Source organism: Simochromis diagramma, unplaced genomic scaffold, assembly GCF_900408965.1.
Source record: "Simochromis diagramma unplaced genomic scaffold, fSimDia1.1 OVJJ01000170.1, whole genome shotgun sequence".
NCBI lineage: Eukaryota > Metazoa > Chordata > Actinopteri > Cichliformes > Cichlidae > Simochromis > Simochromis diagramma.
In genome coordinates, this window is record NW_024387217.1 from 20,236 (window position 1) to 44,428 (window position 24,193).

The 24,193-nt window shown below is 43.5% G+C and overlaps 2 protein-coding genes and 2 long non-coding RNA genes across 7 annotated transcripts; 2 read left to right on the forward strand and 2 right to left on the reverse strand.

Annotated features, from left to right (window-relative positions):
- Positions 1-315: 315 nt before the first annotated feature.
- LOC120746534 (piggyBac transposable element-derived protein 3-like) lies at positions 316-2,794 on the forward strand. Its single transcript, XM_040051960.1, has 3 exons — positions 316-344; positions 749-2,272; positions 2,512-2,794. Exons 1-3 carry the CDS (start codon positions 316-318, stop codon positions 2,792-2,794), a joined length of 1,836 nt encoding a protein of 611 aa, XP_039907894.1.
- A 3,529-nt stretch (positions 2,795-6,323) lies between these two features.
- LOC120746537 lies at positions 6,324-23,349 on the reverse strand. The gene is made up of 3 exons (XR_005698874.1): positions 23,122-23,349; positions 13,386-13,390; positions 6,324-6,333 (listed from the first exon to the last, which is right to left on the reverse strand). It is a non-coding gene; the product is annotated as an uncharacterized LOC120746537 (long non-coding RNA).
- Positions 9,849-10,934, reverse strand: LOC120746536. Its single transcript, XR_005698873.1, has 2 exons — positions 10,603-10,934; positions 9,849-10,089 (listed from the first exon to the last, which is right to left on the reverse strand). It is a non-coding gene; the product is annotated as an uncharacterized LOC120746536 (long non-coding RNA).
- LOC120746535 (protein NLRC3-like) lies at positions 12,653-23,764 on the forward strand. Of its 4 annotated transcripts, none has more exons than XM_040051961.1 (6): positions 12,653-12,865; positions 13,629-13,730; positions 16,020-16,255; positions 16,372-18,151; positions 19,662-19,835; positions 23,421-23,764. In XM_040051961.1, exons 1-6 carry the CDS (start codon positions 12,690-12,692, stop codon positions 23,596-23,598), a joined length of 2,646 nt encoding a protein of 881 aa, XP_039907895.1. In that variant the 5' UTR covers positions 12,653-12,689; the 3' UTR covers positions 23,599-23,764. The 4 variants fall into 4 exon arrangements, with proteins under 4 accessions (XP_039907895.1, XP_039907896.1, XP_039907897.1 ...); XM_040051962.1 differs by having other exon boundaries at positions 16,375-18,151; XM_040051963.1 differs by lacking the exon at positions 13,629-13,730.
- Positions 23,765-24,193: the final 429 nt, after the last annotated feature.

Here is a 24,193-nt window from a genome sequence, read left to right on the forward strand (position 1 = left end):
TGGCCAACCTCTGGCTGTATCTTGGTCATATTACCCAGCAAAACCCAGTATGCAGGTTCATCTGTAACAGTCCTTATGCCACAGATCAACACTGTTGCTTCTACAACCCGTTTTGCCCCACTGGCAACAATTGTTGCCAACGTTTATCACTGTCATTTTCGACTCACAATAAAAAATCTCAAAGGTACTAATGCAACTTTTTCCACTTATATGCTAGTAGACAACTTAGACAAAGGTTTTGATTTTTAAAAAATCGTTTCCAAGTGCTTCCTATCACATGACATCATCTGCTTCCTGCTCTTTCTGGCTGAAGACATGGCGGATGCAAATCATCCTGAAAAGAGGTAATTTTCATAAATTTCTTATGACTTTCCCCCCAAACATATTTATAATTATTTAATCATTCAAGTCTCTAGAGTAACCCTCCCCAAAAAAATTGTACCTAGGATAAATATTTTTTTGTTCATGGGCTTATTTCTGTGAGTGGCAACAAAAGTTGCCAGTGGGCACATAGCATGTCGCTAACTAAAGGAAAACACTGTCTGCAGGATTGCTCCTAATTTACTTATTTAAAATTGTAGAATGATGTACAATGGCTCATTTTAGTCCTTTTAGAATAATTCCTAGCTAAATAAATTCACAGGTATTCAAGGCCTCTGTGTATAGGATTTTTATACATTACCATACATCATTTTCTTGCTAGCTAAAATTCGCTTGCTAGCTAACATGTATGTTGTCCTTTCCTTAGGTACACCGTAGCAGAGATCCTGGCCATGCTGCAGGACTCTGAAACTGTGGCGGACATCACAGTTGTGCCTGAGTCAGAAATGCACGCACATGACACAGACTGTGACAGTGACCAATCTGATGATGAGGCCACTGGTGACCATAACCGCCTCCCATCAAGAATACTCAAAGGTGAAGACTTACTACCTAATTCGGACATGCAGCTGCCAAATCCCCCCGATGATGATCCTGGGTGCTCATCCTCAGTGAGTCAGACAGAGACTAGAAAGGTCAGTGGCACAAATGAAAAGGTGACCAGTCAGATTGTTGGGCCCATGCTCCACAAAACTAAGAACCAAGACAGGAAATTCAAAAAGATCAAAATTGCGGCCAAAGCACCAGCACAAGCCAACAAAAAATATCAGATCCCTCGCTATGTCCCCAAAGAACATGATCCTGGCTTCACATCAGATGATCCAGTGGATATCTTCCTCACATTTTATCCCAAGTCCCTCAGAGATGTCACACTGGAAATGTCCAATCTCTACGCTGAACAAAAAGGGAAAACGCTCAACCTGACTGAGGATGAACTTCTTACATTCTACGGTATTCTGTTGATCAGTGGATACAACACAGTCCCCAGGTGGCGTCTTCTCTGGTCAGACGATTGTGATGTCAGCAACAATGCTGTAAAAGATGCCATGCGGAGGAACAGGTTTGATGAAATTATGTCTTCTGTTCATTTAGTAGACAACATGAAGATCACAGCTGACCCGTTCTTCAAGGTGCGTCCCCTTTTTAAGCATCTAAATGACATCAACAACGCAATCCCGATAGCAGAACATGTGGCAGTAGATGAGATGATGATTGAGTATTTTGGAAGGCATGGGTGCAAACAGTTTATTAGAGGGAAGCCTATTCGTTTTGGGTATAAAATATGGAGCTTAGCATCCTCCTCCGGGTTTGTCCATCAGATGGAGCCATATGTAGGAAGCCACACACATCTGGTGGAAACTGGACTTGGTCAGGGTCCAAGTGTGGTTCTTGGCCTGGCAGAGAAAGCTGAAGTGCCACCTGGAGTCAAGTTTTACCACGACAACCTCTTCACAACCCTGTCCCTGGTGGATGAGATGACCCTGAGAGGCTATGGCAGCTGTGGCACGATGCGACAAACTCAGCTCCATAACGTTCCCTTCACAGCACCCCAGACCTTCAAGAAGACACCCAGAGGAGATGCTGAGTATCTGGTTGAGGCAGAGAAGCTGATTGTAAGGTGGAATGACAACAGCGTGGTCACCGTGGTGTCGAACATGGAGAGGGAGTTCACCGAAACTGAGGCGAAGAGATGGAATAAACAGAAGCGGACTATGGACAAGGTCAGACAGCCCAAGTGTATCCAGGACTACAACACACACATGGGAGGAGTGGACCTGCATGACCAGTTTGTCAGCCGCTACAGAGTCAACATCCGGTCCAAGAAGTGGTGGTGGCCATGCTTCAGCTGGGCCCTGAACAGTGCCATGGTGAACAGCTGGTGCTATTACAGGTACACAAGGCTGTATGTTATTTAGTGATATCACAATCGAGTTGGTGATGTTTGACTCGAGGTCATCGCTAGTGCTCTTCGGTCGACAAGAGCAACAGTGATGATATCCAGACCAACATCACAAACTCAAGTGTGATATTGCTTTTACAGAACATTCTACATATGGGGCATGACGTTGTAGAAAGGATGAAACGATGCACATTCATGCATCTATCATGCTTGTTTTGTCATTCATTTAGGTCCTGGAAAAGCGGGGAGAAGGATCTCCTCTCCTTCCAGAGGCTGGTAGCCCAGACCCTCCTCCTGCGCCATGGAACAAAGCCAAGTAGGCAGGGCAGAAGATCTTCAATGGCGGTGGCGATAACTGATGCCACCAGGTTTGATAATTTGAACCACTGGCCCTGCAACACTGGTAGCAGGTACAAGCGATGCAAGAACTGCGGCGGACGCACATCATTTACGTGTGGAAAGTGTGATGTGCCACTACATGTGGAGTGCTTCAAGAAGTACCACACTGAGTAGAACATGCATGAAAGATGATGGAATGTATGGGAAGAAATATGTTATATATGTTTTTATGTTTTTAGAGGTTCTAAGAAAAAAATGTTTGAGTTTTTGAGTATAAAAAAATTGAGAATAAAGAAATCAGTTCAAATTGTTTGATGTTTTGAATTTTATACAGGGGGAACCTGAGGCTCCACCTTTTTGTTATTATTTATTATGACTATATTATTATTTTGTTCTTATTATATTATTATTATTACTTCTCTATTATTATTATTAGGTGACATTTGACCTAGTGACAAGCTGTGTGACTACTGGCAACAATTGTTGCCAGTCATAACAATGCTATTTTCTTCAAAAAAAAGTACAAAATGGAAAAAATAAATACATAACATGATTCAGAGGGACTCAACTGATAAAATGATATGCCTTACAACTCTGAAAAAAATCTGGGAACAAACGGGTTGTTCAGATGTTGTTCAGTTGTTCAGTTGTTGCGAACAAACAAAGTTCATTTAAAAACAAGAACTATGAGCCAAGGCCGACGTAAATGTGTTTTATCTACTTTATCATAAATGTAACAAAGTGTTTAGAAAGTTAGCACATACATGTCATTTTTCATTTCTTTATGTGTCCATCTATAGAACGCTGCATGTTATAGTCTAAATCTGCCTGTTCTCTGTCAGAAACCTGCCTGCAGAAAATGAACCTAAAGCATGTAATGCAAGGATGTCATCACTGTCAAGATGGAGAAAGCATAAAGTGACAATTATGAATCACTTAATATGATAAGGAGATTCTGCAGGTCATTGATCAATGTATAAAACTAAAATAAAATTCATTTTTAGTGACACAGGATACAAACATGGAAGCAAGATGTATAATTAGAATGATTTATAATAAATGTGAATTAATCAGTGCAATTTCTTTAACCATAAAGAATAACTAAATCCTTCAGGACAATGTCACATCAATGCACTGAACTCACTATGTTATCCCTCTAACAGCCTCCACATGTTCTCACTGTAATTTCCCCTCATGAATGAATTTATGCTGCACTAATGTGAATGTTTGCAGGGAAATCAAACGCATTTCACACGCAGTACTCGAGCTGACTTACCTTTGTTTGAATGACGACTTGTACGTGCTGACTCCACAGACAAGGTACGAAAATATGTCAGGCTACGTCAGTAGCGCTTGGTGTTCAGGGTTTCTACTCCACGGCCGTATTTCATACGGGTCCACATTTCCAATGCACGCTATTAGTTCGGCTTTTAACACCATTGTGCCTGAACTTCTTTCCTCCAAACTCTCCCAGCTCAGCGTGTCACCAGCTACCTGTCAGTGGATCACCAGCTTCCTGACAGACAGAAAGCAGCAAGTGAGGCTGGGGGAGATCACCTCTGAAACCCGGTCCCTCAGTATTGGTGCCCCTCAAGGATGTGTCCTCTCACCACTACTGTTCTCCCTCTACACTAACGACTGCACCTCCAATAACTCTGCTGTCAAACTCCTAAAGTTTGCAGATGACACCACTGTCATTGGCCTCATTCAAGATGGTGATGAGTCTGCATACCGGCAGGAAGTTGAGCGGCTGGTACTCTGGTGCAGTCAGCACAATCTGGAGCTGAACACTCTTAAGACTGTAGAGATGACAGTGGACTTCAGGAGACATCCCTCAACTCTGCTCCCCCTCACCATATCAGACAGCCCTGTGTCAACTGTGGAGACCTTCAAGTTCCTGGCTACAACCATCTCCCAGGACCTGAAGTGGGAGACCAACATCAACTCCATCCTCAAAAAGACCCAGCAGAGGATGTACTTCCTGAGACAACTGGGGAAGTACAGTCTTCCACAGGAGCTGCTGATCCAGTTCTACACTGCGGTCATTGAGTCTGTCCTGTGCTCCTCCATCACAGTCTGGTATGGAGCAGCCACTAAACAGGACAGGAGCAGACTGCAGCAGACTGTACGGGCAGCAGAAAGGATCATCGGCACCCCCCTGCCCTCCATCCAGGATCTGTACCTCTCAAGAACCAGGAAACGGGCAGGGAAAATCATCACAGACCCCTCACACCCTGGACACAGACTTTTTGATCTGCTGCCTTCTGGCAGACGGTACAGAAGCCTGCAGACCAGGACCACCCGACACAGGAACAGTTTCTTTCCCCTCGCCATCTCCCTTCTTAACAGTTGACCTGTCACACTGCTCCCACTGCCAGACTGCAACTGCACCTTATGTACATTTTGTAGTATTCATTCCACCTCATTCATTTCTGTATTTTATGTATATAAGTTTAGATTCGTTATTTATAGTTGGTTTACACAGCTTTGTGTATGTATGTGTAATGTGTATATATAGACACTTGTGTGTGTGTGTGTGTGTGTGTGTGTGAGATTTACATTGCTGTGCTTGAGAGCCACCATCTACCGGAACCAAATTCCCTGTATGTGTCTGCACATATACTTGGCCAATAAACACGATTCTGATTCTGATTCTGATTTCTGCGAGTACCGCTGCTTCACCTCTGGACGCAATCGGTCTCTATACAGTTCATTCTCTTTTGAGAGGCTCTTAAGCATCTTTCTTGTAGTCGTCGTTCCAACACAGTGTGTTTGTTTTGATTCGTAGACCCCGAAAATGGCGCTGCGCTCCCACAATGCATTGCAGCGTGACGTCAACTCCAAAGCCCTATTAAGATCACTAACAAAAAGTCCTCTCTCAGTGTACTTTCAACCAAAAGGCAAATAACCCAACCACATAAAAGATATAAATACTGAAACACTGATCCAACATTATTCTTGATTGACGGATCATTTGATTTTACACTTTTACCTGAATGTGGCTCCTTTTTTTGGAAAAAACTTCCTTATATCCATTATGAACCTGGCTGTTTCTCTCTACACAAACACACACACACACACACACAGACAGACACACACACACACACACACACACCAGGAGTTAAAAGGTTAATGGGCATCCAAATTCAAGATGGCGCCGCGTATGGATGCCCTGGTGCTTCAGTGCGTTACTTCTGTTTTGTTTTTGTGCATAACTTCTGTGTCTGGGCACTCTGGATATTCTTACACCAGAGAAGAGCTTCTTAACTACAGGACTACAACACCTGTGGATTTACTTCCAATATTTGTCGCATCTGCGGCAGATTTACTGCAGACTCTGATCAGGAAAGTGAGACGCAGAAAGAGAGGAAAGCGAGCCGGCGCACTCGTGCGTCTGAGGAGACACGGACTGCGAACTGCTCTTCCTGGGATCTTCCTTTCCAATGTACGCTCACTCAGGAATAAGATAGACGAGCTGGCCCTGATGAGAAGCATGAACAGAGACTTTGCCTCCTACTGTGTCTTATGTTTTACGGAGTCGTGGCTCTGTGAGGACATCCCGGACTGCGCGCTCAAGCTGGAGGGCTTTCATCTGCTGCGCGCGGACCGGCAGGCCTCTCTCTCTGGTAAGACCAAAGGTGGAGGTGTCTGCTTCTACATTAATAGTGGCTGGTGCACAGATGTAACAGTGATTGCTCAGCACTGCTCTTCCTCTCTGGAATACCTTTTTATTCACTGCAAACCGTTTTATTCTCCGCGGGAGTTTGCTTCATTCATCCTGGCCGCTGTTTACATCCCGCCAGATGCGGATGCGCAGGGAGCTCAGTGCGCACTCGCGGAGCAGATTCTCCACATGGAGCAGACATTCCCGGACTCTCTCATTATTGCTCTTGGGGACTTTAACAAAGCCAATCTGAGCCAATCTGCTCCCCTCACGCAGGAGGCTCTGGTCCATTCGCACCAGAACCTCTCGCCATAAGAACAGTTTCTTCCCCTCTGCTGTTGGACACATGAACAATAACCGTATGACTGTTCCCACCACTAACACATGACCCTACGCTGTGTTCACTGCATCATTCCATGTTTGCACTGATCACCACCTGCACTCATGTATATATCTTTCTACGTAGCACTTTTAATTCTTATTCTTATTTTTATTTTTTCATGTCTATTTAAGCGTCATTTATGACAGTATGTTTGCACTGAAGCACCGCAGCAATTTCCTAATGTTGTAAACCTGCTCAACATTTGGCAATAAAACCCTTTCTGATTCTGATTCTGATCCAGTCAGTTAGCTAGTAAGTATCCATTTCAAACAGGACAGTGGTAACAACAGCAGGCTACGGACAATTTTAAGTTTTAGATTTTAAATAGGCTGGATGCATTTCAATGGGAGCAACAGGACGGTCAAATCTCGCTGATTTTACTACAGAGCAGGACGGATTGTAGGGTAGCAAACATCGTCGGAAAACACATTTTCAACACTGCAGGTTATTTATTAATTTATTAAGACTCGAGGGGAGTAACAATGATCATTGTTCTGACAGCATTTTGAGTGGGAACAGTTCAAAGTTATTTACTGATTGAAACAAGCTGAATGTTTCTGTGCACGATGAAGAAGATCAGCAGCAGCAGCTCAGCTGATCAATGAATTGACATCTATCAGTCGTTTCATGAGATGAAGTCATCAGCAGACATTTGTTTTAACTGTGTGATAAATGTCAGAACGTCAGGGCTCTGCGTTAGTCACTACTTGATGATCATTGGCTCATTGTTGAATCCAGTGGCCCAGTCTGACCTCTGACCCTTTGCTGCAGGTCTTGTGTTATCTCCACTTTCATGTCTGATCTTCTGCTGTATCGTCCAAAATAAATATCTGAATCATTTCCAACACTTCAGCAGATCTTTAGTTTGGGCAGTACAGCACAAAATAACACATATTGTACTATACTGCCCACTTCCTGATCTTATTGAATCTGTGTGTGAGGTTGGTGAAGGAAACACATGTTTACTGAGTGAATCGCTGCCATTAGGAACTAGTTTTTCATATCACAGTCTAGAAATCACACAGGACCATTTCTGCAAGTGAAAATTGGAGGAAAATAATTGTATAGTTTGTGCGTGTGAAGTAGTCAGACTCGAACGTCAAGGAAGGTGGTAGGGAAGCAGACATTTCAGATTTCCAAGGTGAGCAACTTATTTACAGTGAAGTTAATTTAATGTAACTTAACAAAACTTCCTCCCCAAATAAACTCTATTAACAAAACTCAACATAACATGGATCTGGTGACACAGCTCACCTCTCCTCTCTCCTGCATCTGGTAGAGACTGGCTTTAAATAGGGCCACCAATTTCCCTCCAATTGCCCAGCCAGTACCACTCACTCAACTGAGGGATCTAAAACGCTACACAGATTATCCAAAAAACACAAAACCTCTACACACTTCTAACATGCACATTTACACAACTAAATGGCAGTATTAACAAAAGGAAAAACATTCAACAAATCCCTTTAAACCTTAACACAAACAAAAGGAAGCATCTCTATGGAAAAAGAAACCCCTCCACTTTGTTTGACCTGCTGATGTCATATGTGACATCATCAGGACTTTAAAATGAGGAAATCCCAGGCGGGCGTTTCCCCACACCTGACCCTTATGACGACTGAAAAGACAAACAAAGTAAGTATGAACAAATGACTTAATCTGTAACATAATAAAATATAAAGAAACATAACTTAGTATTTGTCTTAATTTGCAGAATGTTTGATTTGCCGGCAACAGAACGCTTACACAAACAAACCCGGGATAGTGAGTGAAGCAATGTTACTTGACAAATAGCAAATCATAGCAAATACATAGAAACAGAATAATGTGTACAATGTGCAAGAAAAGGTAAACACATATGGGACAAATGGAGAGCATTGCAACTGCTCCTCCACTTTGTCACAGTGCGACTGTTGTTTGTAAATGAAAACTTATCCCAACTACATGTGCTGCTGACCTTTGACCTTTTCTTTAGGTGCACAGAGGCCAGAGGAGTCTGTGGAAACATCCAGAACTGAGGCAGTGCTACAGATGTCTTCAAATAAAGTGGTGTATTATCCATGGATGCGTTCCATTCCTGTTCAGACCTGCTCGCTGTCAATGGGCTTCATTCCATTTCAGACTGCCGGTGGTCGGCTGGAATCTAAACTCAACATGGCTCCTGTGTTAGAAGAGCCTCTGATTTTAAAATATGCACATTGAATAGTTTCTTTCCAGCACTATGGAGCTACCAGCCCAGTATATGTAGCCCACAGTAGATGGAGTTTTCAAGCTGGACTGACAAACATCAGGACTCATGTGTATGGAGTGCCAGGACTGCCATAATGCATTAATTAAATACACCATTAAATAATTAATTAAATGTGGCAATAATTAATTAAAATTGGAATTAATTAATTAAATAAATAGTTATGACACATGTAATTAATTAATTATTGACACATTTAATTAATTATTTATGTATTTCACATTTTAATTAATTATTGACACATTTAAATAATTATTGACACATTTTATTAATTATTTAATGATATATTTATTTATTTCATTTTGGCAGTCATGGCGCCTGGCTCTCATCATGAAATAATTTTATCTGTCAGCCTCACCCATCAAACTCAGGGGGCGGGGTTAACGCTGATCGAGTCAGAACCATTGCTTTGGCCTGGTGGCCATTGTTTTTAGAAGGCGTTACTGCACACCAACAACTGCCTGTTTGTGTCTCACCAAATACCGTTTTAATATTTTTTTAGCCGAAAATGTAGCGGTTTAATCTTCAGATGTCTGGTCGGGTTGTCAAGATACAGCTTCTTTGCAAAAGTACTTCGATGACTTTGGAGTCTGCCCAGCCCAGTCTCACGGCAAAGCGTGGGACAGACCCGCTCGCCTCGCAAGCAATCGAGCTGTTATTACCGACAAAGCGCAGGCCGCGGTACACAGCTGTAATAACCTCCGCTGTACACTGACTTCATTTACTGAGGTTATATTTATCGAGTTTTTATTTCCTGATGTTCGTATGTGTCATACGTCGCCAATTCTGAATTATAACTAACATTAAAAACATATTTAAGGAGGAGAGAGAGCAAAAAATTTCGATTAACATCTGATGTTTGGGTTGTAGACTTGTAGTTATTACTGCAGTATGGTCACAGCAGATACTGATAAACATGTATTACGAGGATGGATGTAGTGGAGATATCAAAGATAGGCACGGCTGTGGCACTGATTCAGTCTTTGAGCACTACGGCCACCCCGGTGTGTCGGCCAGAACACCACTTAAGGCCAAGTTGCCCAGAGTACGAAAGAAGGAGGGAGCTTGAGGTTCCGTTTCAGGCACTTTATTGTCACCGCTTAATTTCTGGGGCTGTAACACAGCGGGTGTACAAAAGTGTGTGTCTGGGGGTGTGTGTGTGTGTGTGTGGTTTCCTACAAGGAAATAAACAAGGGAAATAACAATCAATAAAGATAATAGACAAGTCAAATACTCAAATATAAACATAATACAACATAGTTAACATTATCAAATATAAAGATCAGAAAAATATAATACACTTCAAACTGCTCACACTATGCAACTAAATAGCATCAGTGCGAGGTTAAGCGAACGTCAGTACACATGAACTACTTCCGGTAGTTATACAAAATAAAAGCATCCCCCGTCATAATCCGCTATAGTACTCTTATTGTGAAGGGCAAGCGGGACGCTATACTTCCGGTCAAACTACGTTCGCTATTTTATTAATCCACATACCTAATTGTTCGCTACAAACTCCGCTACTTCAAAGTAAACAATCACAAGCATCACATACAACACACAGAGAAGGTCTGATAACACAGGAACGACATTATGGACATACGAACGACCGTACATGCGTCAACAAAGCTAAACCGGGGTAAGCTAACAACATAAATTAGCTTATGAAATGAGGGTGAACTCACGCGTTGCATGCGTGGCCTACAGCTCCAACTATGGACTACATTAGCTCCTAAATGGTAACGTACTACAGTACTGACACAAACAAGGGCAGAATATAACACAGGTCACTACTCACTTGTCATTTACGCACACCTAACATGCCCCAGGAATCAGTGCACCCCCTCCGGACCAACACTGCCCAGCCGCCATTAAACTGCCCACCTTACTAACCGGATGATGTCACTAGAAGGTGGGCTGGCCCAAACTGACAGAAGACGGAACATTACATGAACTTATATAAACTTATAAACACCAGTAAAACTATTATATGAACTTTGGGGCCTTTTATACAATGGATGATCAAGTTTCTCACTCTCTCCTTTAAGTCTCAGTTTTTTCTTCTTCACAGTTTATCTGTTAATTTATTAATGAATAACACTGAAAGAGTTTCTGTTATATTTCCCCTTGAACATCAGCTTATTAGGGCGGCATTAGGAAATAGCCTCCCTCCAAAGAATGAATAAATGAATGATGATAATAATAAAATGATTAAAAAGCAGAGCTCAGAGTGGTAGAATGGTCAAACATGGATCCACGGGTGGTTCAACTGCATTTGGTGACGTGACTAAAGCAAATCTTTCAAATAATCCCACCATCAACGGGATGTTGTCTCCTTTACTACGGTTACTTTACTTGGTCACCGTGTGAATTTCTTTGAAATGAACCAAATTCTTTTATTTGTTGGTTGTTGCATATTTAACCTCTACAGTCAGGAAAGGAGGAGATGAGGCCTCAACAATGTTGGGTTGTAGCTGTGGTTCAGGTTAGAGTGAGTGTCCATGGAATAAATGTAAGTCAGTGAACTGGAAACATGACTGTGTTCAAACTTTGTTTTCCTTTTTATAATGAGTCTAATCAAAGGTGGACAGAAGTATCTCCACTGTGACTTTTCTGTGTCACCATCAGAGCTTCTGCACAGTGTTTCTGGGGCAGATAACATTGCAGCATTATGGAGACATTATGGAGACAAAAAGAAAAGCGTCTGGACTTCTTTAAGTTAAACTTAAAGAAATCCAGACGCTTTTCTTGGACTGTTGGTTTCAGTGTTGAGTCTCATTCACACACTCCCTCAGACTCTTCACACACACTGATTTGCTGACATAAACACTCTCCTGTGTGCTTTCTTGGCTTCACACACACACTGAGGACCATCTACAGACTGTGAGCTCCGTCTTCTTTGTCTTTGGAGCCGAACTCTGACAAAGTCAGGAACAAAACTTTCTCCAGCGTGTGAACTTTCCTCCTAGACTCAGTCTGAGCAGTCAGACCACATATTTCTAAAGCAGCACATGAAGGTGTGGCTCACACACACACAGGTGAAGGAAACAGCTGCAGTATTAAAAACTGCTTCACTGTCTACAAATATATGAACTGAATGTTTCTTTCAGGCTGTAAAAACCTTATTTATCCTCCATTACAGTCCTGCATTCAGAGCATTACTTCTGTTATATTAGTACATGTATTTTATTCTGATGAACACATGAAACTCTGAGCTGGATTGAATCCATTGAATCAGAGTCCAGGACTCAGACTAAACACACTGAATGTGTCCTGAGTTCGGCCGCTGTTCCACAGTAACTGCTGTCAGAGTCACTGTTACTGAGTTAGCTTAGCTAGCAGAGCAGCTAGCAGTTAGAGTATGAACTCTGTAAGCAGTCAGCTCGGTCCTGGACATGGTTACTGACATAAAGCTGCTCTCTGCAGCCATGTTTGACCTGCTGCTTTGTAGGACTACAGTAATGGAGGATTTGGAGGCTGAACTGGGCTCTGTGACACTTTTTGTAGTGAACTGATGAAAGCTGCGTCTCAGATGGATGTTAGTCCAACACATCAGACACGACCTCTGCAGCTCTCAGTTGATGTGCACATGAATGATTTGTGTTTCCTCTGCAGGTGAAGGTAGAAAGTGTGTGTGAGCTGATGTGAATTGAGCAGCATGGATCAGTGTGAGGACAGAGAGGAGGGAGTCCCTCCCTCTAAAAGCACTCTGTGTGGGGAACATGAGAGCCAGACCAAAGCTCAGAGGTGAGATGACCATCTCTAACTGTCCATGACTCTTCTCCATGTCACAGCTCAGCACTCACATCACTGCTCCATCATTATTCACAGGAACCAGCCTGGACCTGAACCTGATTCAGACTCTGAATCAAATTCCAGCTCTGTGTCCTTCAAGAGTTGTCGGTCTAGAACTTCCCCCATTGATTTTAAATTCTCTGCTGCAGAGAGGTGAGCTGTTAGTAACATGAAATCTCTGATTTAAATGATTTTGATGTTTCCTGGTTTCTAAAATGCATCTCTGTAGGAGATCAGTGTCTCCAAGGACACACAGGCTTAGCTGTAACTGTCAGTTTATCTGGTTTAAGACACATTTGGACCCAATTGGCTGTTTTTAACTATGTATTTTAATCAGAGGTATAAATCTAGACCTCACACATCTGGATCCTAAACTATGATAGAAACAGCTGCTGGCAGTGGGTAGTTTGACTTTGATACGCTGCTCTACAAAGCAAACAAAGGTTTGTGCAGCTCCTCTTCAGAAAAGTGTTCAGAGAGCAGCTGCTGTATTAGACAAAGGTTCGTCCTGTGAGCCCAGATGTGTGTAACAGCTGGATGAAGGAGAACCATCACAGTCACGTCTCCATCCCGCCTTTATTAATGAACTTCCTGTTGCTTGCAGATGACAGGAACACAAAGTGTTTGTGCCACGTGATGCTGCAGGATTTGTTAACGTGTCCATGATGGTAACATCTCCTCGTCTAACTGCAAACACATGAGCGCTCCTAACGGCAGCTATCACAGCCACACAGGCAGACTGTGTCTCACTGTTGCATTCAGGGACATTTGTTTTCCTGTAAAAAGCTGAACTCTAATCTAAGAGGACTGTTACTGACAGGAAACAGCTGCATTATCTGCAGTCTGTGTGATCACAGCTGCTTCAATCACTTTATCAGAGAATTGATCATTGAATAAAACATGTTTGTGTCTGCAGAGGTCAGAGGTCACAGTCTGCAGGATCCAGCTGCCCATCTGTGAGGAGTGACTGGTCCAAAGATTACCCTCTACACTTCAGTGGTGAACCTGGACCAATGAGGTCAGAGACCTGTGATGACTCCTTTACATGTTTGTGTTTCCTGGATAAATATGACCAAAGATTCATTAAAAAGGTAAAAAAATATTAGACTTTGTCCTGTAGCGCTGTGTGGCAGGCAGGATTGGACCCAAACACAACAGGATGAAGTCAAAGAGGCAGCTTTATTTCAGCTGTGAACATGCAAACAGCAGAAATAAGAAAACATAACTGTAGGTTTGCAGTGAATGAAGCCTCAGCTCGACGCTCCACTTTGTCCCTCTTTTCCTTCTCCAAACAGCCACATCAGGAGTCTCTGATGGAGTTTTAAAATATTTAATTACAAATGTCCAAAGATGGGTTCAGGATACCTGAATCCACAATTATTAAAGCTAAAATAGTTCACAGGGTTTGGACTTTGTTAGGTGACGAGAGAACATCAAAGTGTTTTTTATCTTCAAACAGTATTTTTATCACTTCAGTTGCTCTCACAGCCCTGTTTGTTATTTTACCAGAGCTCTTATGTTTCACTCAGTGCTCCCACCAAACACCTTGGAGGACACATTAGTGTGATTTAGATTTCATTGGTGTAAACACCAGTCACACAAGCTAACCCATGGAGGCAGCAGCAGGCTTTGTGTTTGGTAAAGGCTGCTGGCTTAAACTAAGAGAGTTTAGTTTGTTAGCACAAAGAGCTGTCAGCTAAAGCCCCGAATGCACTTTGAATACAGACGAACTGAGAAAAACACTTTAAATACAGCAAACAGTCAAACTGACAACATCTTTTTCTGCTGATCATCCACAGCAGTACATTTAGCATTCATGCTAGCAGCAGGCTATGACTGTCCACTGAGCACCAACACAGGTAGGAGTGAGCAGTGATGAAGCAGGACTGTGGGCAAGTTTGAGCTACAATCCTATTGGCTTCTCAGTTTCTCCAAAGAAAAGGGGAAAAATTCTTGGTGTTGTGAAGATGTGAGTTGGTCTTGTTGTCGTGGGGCTGGAAGGATGCTGGCAGTGAGAGGCTTTTCATACAGTGTTCAGTAACAGAATGAGAAGAAAGCCACTGCACATGAAACAAGGTGCTCGTAGTGTTTGTTTACTGTGTTTGTGCCACAATGTCAGATCAGTTGTAGATTCACATGCAGACTTGTCCAGTGAAACCAGTGCAAGTACTGCAGTACAGAGCAAAGACTAAGCAAGCCAGGAGAGCTCTCCAACTTTCTGAAAGTATCAGGATATTTGAGTGATAAGAAAAAGTGGATCATGCAACAATGTCCCTCAGCACACAAAACAATCAAAGCAGAATAAATATAATGTTTTAGATCAAACACTTACAGGGACCTGAAGAGAGAGAACCAACAAAATGTCATGGCTAACAGAGGAACTCAAGCACAGACTGAGTTCTGACAAACAAAAAGGTGACAGTTTATTTACCAAAGGGGTGAACCACAGTGCTCTATATATGTACAGTGAGTTGGGGAGGGGGTCCAGGGCTCCAGGGAAAAGAGGGAAGGGAGTCCACTCTCACTCCTCTTCAGTCACTCTTGTCCTGCTCTCCACTCACACAGCCACACACGGGAGTCACAGGTAAGCGTCTGTAACCAGGTCCGGGGAAATATTTACTCAAAGTATACACAAAGTTAACCCAACTGGTGAATTTAGAGAGAGATTTCTTAGCAAGGAGCTGAGATCATGAACACAGGAGGGTCAATGTCCCAGCGACAAACTGCTCCATGCCGCAGCGTTAAATGGTTACCGGTAAGCCCAGGTGAGTCAGCAACAGGTGGTGTAATCATCATAGCTGTGTGGACCAAGAGCGAGAGGCCATTACAAGCTCCACCCAGGCAGGCAAAACCATAGCAGGAGAGAGCAAAACATAAAACCTGAAAAGCCATCATGAGCCAGCCAGAGAGACACAGAGTTTATACTAGAAGAGAAACCTGCTCATCTTCATCATGTTTGTTTAAATAGAGAAAATCAGAAGTCTCTGTGTGTCAGACCACGGCTCTACACGGACACTTCTAAGCTGCTTCAGAGTGAACTGACCCAGATAATCTGCACACAGCGGCTGTAAAACAGTGAAAGTCATAACTGTCTCTCTGATGGAAAGCTTTTATTGTGAAGTCAGGAAGTCTGCAGGAAGTGTTGAGTTTGTATTCATCGCTCAGTGTTTAATGAGACAGGCAGACAGGAAGAGCAGCTCATTAGTGTTGATGAAATCAAAGGAACTGTGAGGAACTGCAGTTTGGTCACATCTGGATGTTTTTCACTGACAGTAAATGTTTTAGTGATGAAGAAATGTGTTCACAGAGAGAGGAAGAGGAGTGGTGTTTGTGAGGAGGAGCAGCTGTCCTGCTGTGCTTTGTGTCAGGACGTCCTGAAGGATCCAGTCTCTACCAGCTGTGGACACTGGTTCTGCAGACAGTGCATCTCCTCATACTGGGACCAGTCTGCTTCACCAGGAGACTCCTCCTGTCCCCAGTGTGGAGAAAGATCCAGAAGCAGAGCTGGACTGCAGACAGCCAGTCAGAGCAGCTGTGTACAAAGTAAGACTGAACATCTGTCTGCTGATGGACTCATTTCTGAAAACTGGACTTCTTGTGTTGTTCAGACATTGAAGAGTTTTCTTTCTCTTTAGTCTCATTGTTTTTCTTTCTTTCAGCAGATGTTGGTCTGCAGGAGGTTTTAGATGAACATAAGATCAGTCTGAGGAGGAGATGTGAACGTGTGACTGAAGGAAGTGATGAAACAGGAAGTAGAACCCTCCTGAACAGGATCTACACTGAGCTCTACATCACAGAGGGACAGAGTGAAGAGGTTCATACCCAACATGAGGTGAGGCAGCTGGAGACAGCTTCCAAGATGGACGCCCTCCATGACGCTCCAATCAGGTGCCAGGACATCTTTAAAGCCTTACCTGACCAACAGAGACCCATCAGAGTGGTTCTGACCAACGGCGTGGCTGGTGTTGGAAAAACCTTCTCAGTGCAGAAGTTCACTCTGGACTGGGCAGAGGGCTTGGAGAACCAACATGTCAGTGTGGTGGTTCTGCTTTCATTCAGGGAGCTGAACCTGATCAGAGATGAGCAGTACAGTCTTCTGGAGCTGCTCCATGTTTTCCATCCAACATTACAGAAGGTCACAGCAGAGAAGCTGGCTGTCTCTCAGCTTTTGTTCATCTTTGACGGCCTGGATGAAAGCAGACTTTCATTGGATTTCACCAACAGGAAGCTGCTGTCTGATGTCACACAGAAGTCATCAGTCAGCCAGCTGCTGACAAACCTCATCCAGGGGAATCTGCTTCCCTCGGCTCTCGTCTGGATAACTTCCCGACCCGCAGCAGCCAATCAGATCCCTCCTACATGTGTTGACAGGCTAACAGAAGTACGAGGCTTCACTGACGCCCAGAAGGAGGAGTACTTCAGGAGGAGATTCAGTGATGAAGAGCTGTCCAGCAGAATCATCTCCCACATGAAGACATCCAGGAGCCTCCACATCATGTGTAGTATCCCAGTCTTCTGCTGGATCACTGCTACAGTTCTGGAGCACATGTTGACCACAGAGCAGAGAGGAGAGCTGCCCAAGACCCTGACTGACATGTACTCACACTTCCTGCTGGTTCAGACAAAGAGGAAGAAGAACAAGTACCATGAGGGACATGAGACGAGTCCACAGGAGCTGACGGAGGCTGACAGGGAAGTTCTTCTGAAGCTGGGGAGGCTGGCGTTTGAACATCTGGAGAAAGGAAACATCATGTTCTACCAAGAAGACCTGGAGCAGTGTGGTCTGGATGTGACAGAGGCCTCGGTGTACTCAGGAGTTTGTACAGAGATCTTCAAAAGAGAGTGTGTGATCTTCCAGAAACCAGTCTACTGCTTTGTTCATCTGAGCATTCAGGAGTTTCTGGCTGCAGTCTACATGTTCCACTGTCACACCAACAGGAAGACAGAGGTGCTGAAGAACTTCTTTGGGAAAAAATATAAAGAGTCCTCTCTGGATGATTTCCTTAAACGAGTCATGGAGAAATCCCTCCAGAGTAAAAATGGCCACCTGGACCTGTTTGTTCGCTTCCTTCATGGCCTCTGTCTGGAGTCCAACCAGAGACTCTTAGTAGGTCTGCTGGGTCAGACAGAGATCAGTCCAGGAACCATCCAGAGAGTCATCAACAACCTGAAGGAGATGAACAGTTATGGAATCTCTCCTGACAGAAGCATCAACATCTTCCACTGTCTGATGGAGATGAACGACCTCTCATTATTTCAGGAGATCCAAGAGTTCCTGAAGTCAGAGAAGGAACTCTCTGAGATCCAGTGCTCAGCTCTGGCCTTCATGCTGCAGATGTCAGAGGAGGTTCTGGATGAGTTGGACCTGCAGAAGTACAACACATCAGTGCTGGGACGACTGAGACTGATTCCAGCTGTGAGGAACTGCAGAAAGGCTGGGTGAGTCCAGATGTGATCATTAACATCATTGATCAGTGTAGGTTAGTAGTTTAATTTTGAAAATAAAATCAGATTGTAACCACAGAGTGTTTGTGTCCATACGCTGCAACCTTCCACACCATTCCTTTATTGTACAGACTCAGCAGCAGCTCCATGGATCCCAAATCCAAGAGTGGAGAACAGATTTGAAGTGTGTCACATCCATGCAGTCACAGCTGTTTCCACCATGTTTCCACTGATATTAATCCTGTTCAATGACACGTTTCATATCAGTGAATATGTTCTTTAGGACGTCCACTGACATGTTTAAGTGTCCTGCTGGAAATCACTCAAATCATCCATGAAATCCATGAAAAATCCTTTTAGTGTTTCTAACTTCACCCTCTGTCCTCTCTCTCTCTCCATCCTCCTCACTGCTTCTTTCACTGATAATCACACAAACATCGTATTCAGCTACAAAATAACACAATAATATCATCTGATGATCATTATTATAAGAGCAGGATCCATATTTGATATCAGAGTAACACACTGCTTGGTTATGTGCAGTCATCATCAGTGACTGTGGGTCAAACAGAAGCTCTCTGATTGGTTGCTGACCTTGGTCACCTGTCCACTCTCACCTGTTTGTGTTTGCTCTCTCTTTGCTGTCTCCATCCTCTCTCTCCTTTCTCTCCCTCTCTGTCTTTGTACGTCACTCAGGTCCAATGGAAACAGTGACATTTACAAACCAATCAAAGACAAACTGATCCATGTCAGGTTATAACAATATTCAAAGTGAATACAGGCTGCTGCTGGACACAGACAGGTAACATCATTTTGACTTGCTGTCACCTGGATCTGGACTCATAAACACTGAAGCCCTGAACAGGAATACAAATCATTTTCTGCCAACTAGCGACACACCAGCAGATAATGGCTCAGAAAGCTAAAATGAGCCAATCATTTCTGTGTTTAGTTCCCCTGAAATCAGATCTGATATCAGCAGCTCTGAGTTCATTCATCATTATTGTCCAGTGATGAGATTTCTGCTCCGTTTGGTAACAGTCAGCAGGTTTTTCCTGCGTGTGGACGTGAACAGTCGTACCTGACAGCAGGTAGCAAACAGAGATCATCTTCCCAGCTGGAACTCTTCACTGAGCTGAACTCATTCAAAATGTTCTGGAGTCAAAACAGGAAACAGTCCAAATGTGTGTCTTCACTCTGACTCTGGATCAGATCTCAGTGACAGACTGTGGACATTATGGAAGCCTAAATGTGACACCATCTTCCTCCTTCATCTGCAGATTAAAGCCAAACAAAGATTCTCATTAAAAGTCTGCAGGTCTGAGAGAGACTCAATCGTTGTGTCATGTCAAACACAGTAAGAGGAGCTGAAGCACAGATGTGAAGAGCAGATTCATCAGATTATGACCTCACTCTGTTTTGTCTTCATATACATTCAGTCTGTGTTTATAATGCAGATTTTCTGCTTTTATAATAACACATTTTATATTTTCTATCATCACAGACTGACTCGGTGTCAACTGTCAGAGACTCACTGTGAAGTTGTGGCCTCAGCTCTGAAGTCCAACCCCTCCCATTTGACAGAACTGGACATGAGTTGGAAACACCTGCAGGAAGCAGGGATGAAGCTTCTGTGTGCTGGACTGGAGAGTCCAAACTGTCGACTGGAGACTCTGAGGTGAGTTCACTGACTGCGCCTGTTGTAGTTTTTCTATATTTCAGGTCTTTGATTGATGTTTGAAACTTTCTTTAGATCCTCAATGTTCAGGATGTTTCTGAAGACAAATGTGAAGAAGTTTGAGTGCTTTCAGAAATGTTGTCTTTCCAAACGACTGAACAACAGTTTTTCCTTTTGGCTCCAAACAGAAGTGACAGACTTGAGCAGGGTTCATTTAAAGGCTGACAGAAGTGGAGTGGTGACGGGGAGATGTTTGACAGGACAGTGTTTCAGCCTCCACAGGTTCATGTTGTGCTCCATCAGTCAGTGAAGATGAAGTCAGTGCTGATGAGGCTGTAGAGTGTGTGAGGGATGTGAATGAGGATGATGAAGATCTGATGATAGCAGATAAAAACAGGCTGCAGAGACTTTGAGCCATACAGGGCACACAGTGTGTGTACAGAACAGCTGAAATCATTATGGAGGCCTCACTGCGATATGGAAGCATCACAGTACAGCTTCAGTGAAGCATTAAAGTCTCTGATATGAGATGAGAAATGAAGCAGCCAGAGCTTTTTCATGAGTGGAAATCCACTGTGACTGTGAGCTGCTGCTACAGCCTCCAGATTAGCCAGCAGCTCATCCTGCTCAACATTTTCTCACCAACTTTAATGGAAGTGTGATGTTTTCAGCTGGAGTGATGGTCAGGGTGGCCTCCCTCTCCTCTTCTTCTCCTCTTCCTCTTTCATTTGTAAAGCCACTTCTGCTGCTTTCATTCATTTGGAAGTCCTGTAGCTGAGTTTGGGAGAGACTAACAGCCTCGGCAGCAGAGGGGAGAAAGGCTGTAACACCACCACTTTACTCTGTTCTACCTGTCACATCATTTTATCAGGAAACAAATATGCTCATGTTTTTACTATGTTTGTCTTGAAGATGTAAGAAGATCACATGGTGCTTTTTATTATTGTGTTGGTTTGTTTCCTGTCTCTTGGATGGAGCCAGCTGTGCGTGGCCCCTGGGCCTGTGGTCAGAGTGTGTGCTGGATAATCCGGCCCAGGATGAGGCCAAACTGACATGGGATGAAATGTCTGTCACATAATTGAGCTTAGTGTAGTTTCATTTCTGCACAATTTAAACGCAACCAAAACTTTGTTCTGTTTTTTCTATGTTATACTGTTGACTTTCTTTGATACTGTGTCCAAAAGGAGCAGCTTTTACTTTGAAGGGGAAGCGTCTCTGTTTTCTCTTCAGGTTGGATGATGGAAGCAAATGAGTGTGTGATGTTCTTTCACTGTTGCATTTTGTAGACGGTCCCTGAGCACTGGTCTCACAGCCAGCTGCACATAGAGGCCAGTGTTGTTAGTCCAGGTCAGAAGATGACTTGTTGGAATGAAAATGAGCTTGTAGTTTGTCTGCTTTAATAATGTGACTGGAAAAAGGTGTTGGACTTCAAATATGTCCATTTCTTTCACACTTCACCTTTAAAAGTGAAGCCTTGTGGTTCCTGGAAGGAAAAACACGGCTTTTTCAAGTCTTTGTCCTGTTTTTATGATAAATGTACGACTTTAATGTGAAACGTTCAGAGTTTTTTCTCTTGTTGTGTTTGTTTGAAGCTGCTTCCTGTTGGCTTCAGCTGTTTGGAGTTTCCATTTTCTAAACTTCTACATTCTGAACGTTCTTCAACTCTGAACAGATGATGAAACACTGAATGATTTCAAGCTCACACTTTGTCTAATAAACTTACATCTTTCATTCTTTATACAGATTGATGGACTGTGGTTTGTCAGAGATCAGCTGTGATTATCTGGCAGCAGCACTGAAGTCCAACCCCTCCCATCTGAGACAGCTGGACCTGAGCTGCAACAACAAGCTGCAGGATTCAGGAGTGAAGCATCTGTGTGGTTTTCTGGAGAGTCCAGGATGTGGACTTGAAACTCTGAGGTCAGTCAGCATGTTTTAGTTGTGCTGAGATGAATATGATGTGAAAGTTGTGCTGACACTAAACTGCAGACATCAGGCTGATATTATACTGATCCACACTGAGGATCTTCATGGTAAAGTCTCCACTGGACAATTCACCGTGAAACTCTCAAACTCTTCATTCCACCTTAAAGTCTGTCTGACACTGAAATCCAAAGCAAAATGTGCGTTTGCTTTACAGACAGCAGTCCAACACAAAACATACACACAATCATCCAAAACACAGTCCAACATCCAAATCTCCTCCACTGCCAGCATGAATGATGGGAAAGAGAAGGAGGAACACTCTGACATTCATCTATGGATCATTTTTGCTAACTGTTTATTCAGCTTAGGCTCACAGGGCTGCAGCCTGTGCCCTAGCTGCCATAGGGCAAGAGGCGTGGTCCACCTGCACAGGTGAGCAGTCCATCACAGGGCCAACAGAGAGACAGAGAAGCACTATCTCACATCCACACCTACAGCCAATTTAGAAGCACCAGTGAACCTAAGAAGCATTTCATTGGACTGTGGGAGAACATCCAACCTCCACAGAAAGGCCAACAAGCTTCAACCTACAACCTTCTTGCTTTAAGGCACTAGTGCTAACCACTTTTCCCCATTTCATCCCAAATCCTGCATCTTCCTGTTTCTGACTCCAGGCCAGCTCCACTAACACTTTCTCATCAGACACTGCCACCTAGTGGAGGAAGTCTTAGTTCCATTTGAAGCTTCAGATTACAGTTAGTTCCTTTACAAAGAGGTGGAGGTGGTGGGGCCACAGCACCATCATCACTGAGTGCCATAGGACACTTAACCTTTGTTTCCATATGCTGGGAACTTCCTGTTTTTCCAAGGAGGACTGGAAAATGTGTGAAAATCTCCCAGTCAGTTCCTCACAGCACACTTCAATCATTTCCCTCCCACAGCATCAGGACCAGGGCTTTTTCTCTCTTTGATCCCACTAAGAGATTTCCACACAAACACCTCATCAGTGGGACTCTCAGAGCTACCAGCCCTTTGCTACAATCACAAAGCTCTTCATTGAAATCAATGATATCAAAGCTGGAATCCAATTGGGGAAAATACTTCCTGTTTCCAAAGTAATCCCCATTTTTCCCAGAAAGAAATGTAAGTAGAATGATGATCGATGATCTACGTGAGAACATGAGCCTTTAAAAAGTCCCAGTGGGTGCAGTCAAAGCAGTCCCTCAGTCCCAGTATAGAGTCTTTGGTCCAGACTGGAACAGCTGTGTGCCCAGTTTGAGCTCTCTTCAGTCCTGTGACCTGACAGACCCAGAGGGGCCATCACATCACATTTAGAAGCTCCCCTAATGGAAGCCACAACACATGTCCAACACTTAGTCTGTCTTGTTGGACCAACTGGAAGAAATGATTCAAGGACTTAGTCATAGAACAGAGATTGAAATCTCCAAAATCCAACTGGCTGCATCAGGACATATAGTCTGAAACTCTGCACAGTTTCCTGTTTGAAGCTGCTTCCTGTTGGCTTCAGCTGTTTGGCGTTTCCATTTTCTAAACTTCTACATTCTGAACCTTCTTCAGCTCTGAACAGATGATGAAACACTGAATGATTTCAAGCTCACACTTTGTCTAATAAACTTACATCTTTCATTCTTTATACAGATTGAGGAGCTGTGGTTTGTCAGAGATCAGCTGTGATTATCTGGCAGCAGCACTGAAGTCCAACCCCTCCCATCTGAGAGAGCTGGAGCTGTGGGGAAACAACCTGAAGGATCCAGATGTGAAGCAGCTGTCTGATCTTCAGCAGAGTCCAGACTACAGACTGGAGACTCTGCTGTAAGTAGAGTGATGGAGTGAGTGGGTGGTGCTGTCAGCAGTATTGTACTAAACACAGTCAGTATGAAACAAAGATCCAGTGTTTCCTGTAAAGCTGCAGCTTCTCAGTGAAGCTGTGAGAGGAGAATGGTGACAGGCTTCAGGATTGGACACAAAACACTTCCTGCTTCTTACCTTTATGGTCACCATAGTAAACGGCTAACACGCTCTGATCAAACACTGTCAACAGCCAATCAGCTCTCTGAACAAAGCAGCACGCAGACCAATGACTGCATTCATTTCCAAGTTTAAAGCAGTGAAGAACAGTCTGTAGGTGAGGAAGAATTTAGTGAGAGCAGATGTTTGGATGGAATTCCTCCAGTTAACAGCTGGAACCGTCCATCTGGATTGTTGGGCTTGTTGTTGGGGTTCCTACAGAGCTCAGATGGACACACCAAGGTTCTTCTAATGAATGAAAGTCCAAACTCAAACTAGGAGGGAAAAACATTTTCATCAACTTCAATAAAAATCCAAAGATTAGAAAAAGTGAAGCAACAATGAGTCCTAGTACAGTCCCAGCACTGAAGTCCCTGCAGCTCTTTATACTGGACCAAAAAGTG

Coding starts and splice junctions, on each gene's coding strand:
- LOC120746535 (XM_040051961.1), top strand. CDS start 12,690: ATGACTCTTCTCCATGTCACAGCTCAGCACTCACATCACTGCTCCATC. Junction 18,152..19,661: donor AGGAACTGCAGAAAGGCTGG/GTGAGTCCAGAT, acceptor CTATCATCACAG/ACTGACTCGGTGTCAACTGT. Junction 19,836..23,420: donor TGTCGACTGGAGACTCTGAG/GTGAGTTCACTG, acceptor TTCTTTATACAG/ATTGAGGAGCTGTGGTTTGT.
- LOC120746534 (XM_040051960.1), top strand. CDS start 316: ATGGCGGATGCAAATCATCCTGAAAAGAG. Junction 345..748: donor GCAAATCATCCTGAAAAGAG/GTAATTTTCATA, acceptor TCCTTTCCTTAG/GTACACCGTAGCAGAGATCC. Junction 2,273..2,511: donor AACAGCTGGTGCTATTACAG/GTACACAAGGCT, acceptor TCATTCATTTAG/GTCCTGGAAAAGCGGGGAGA.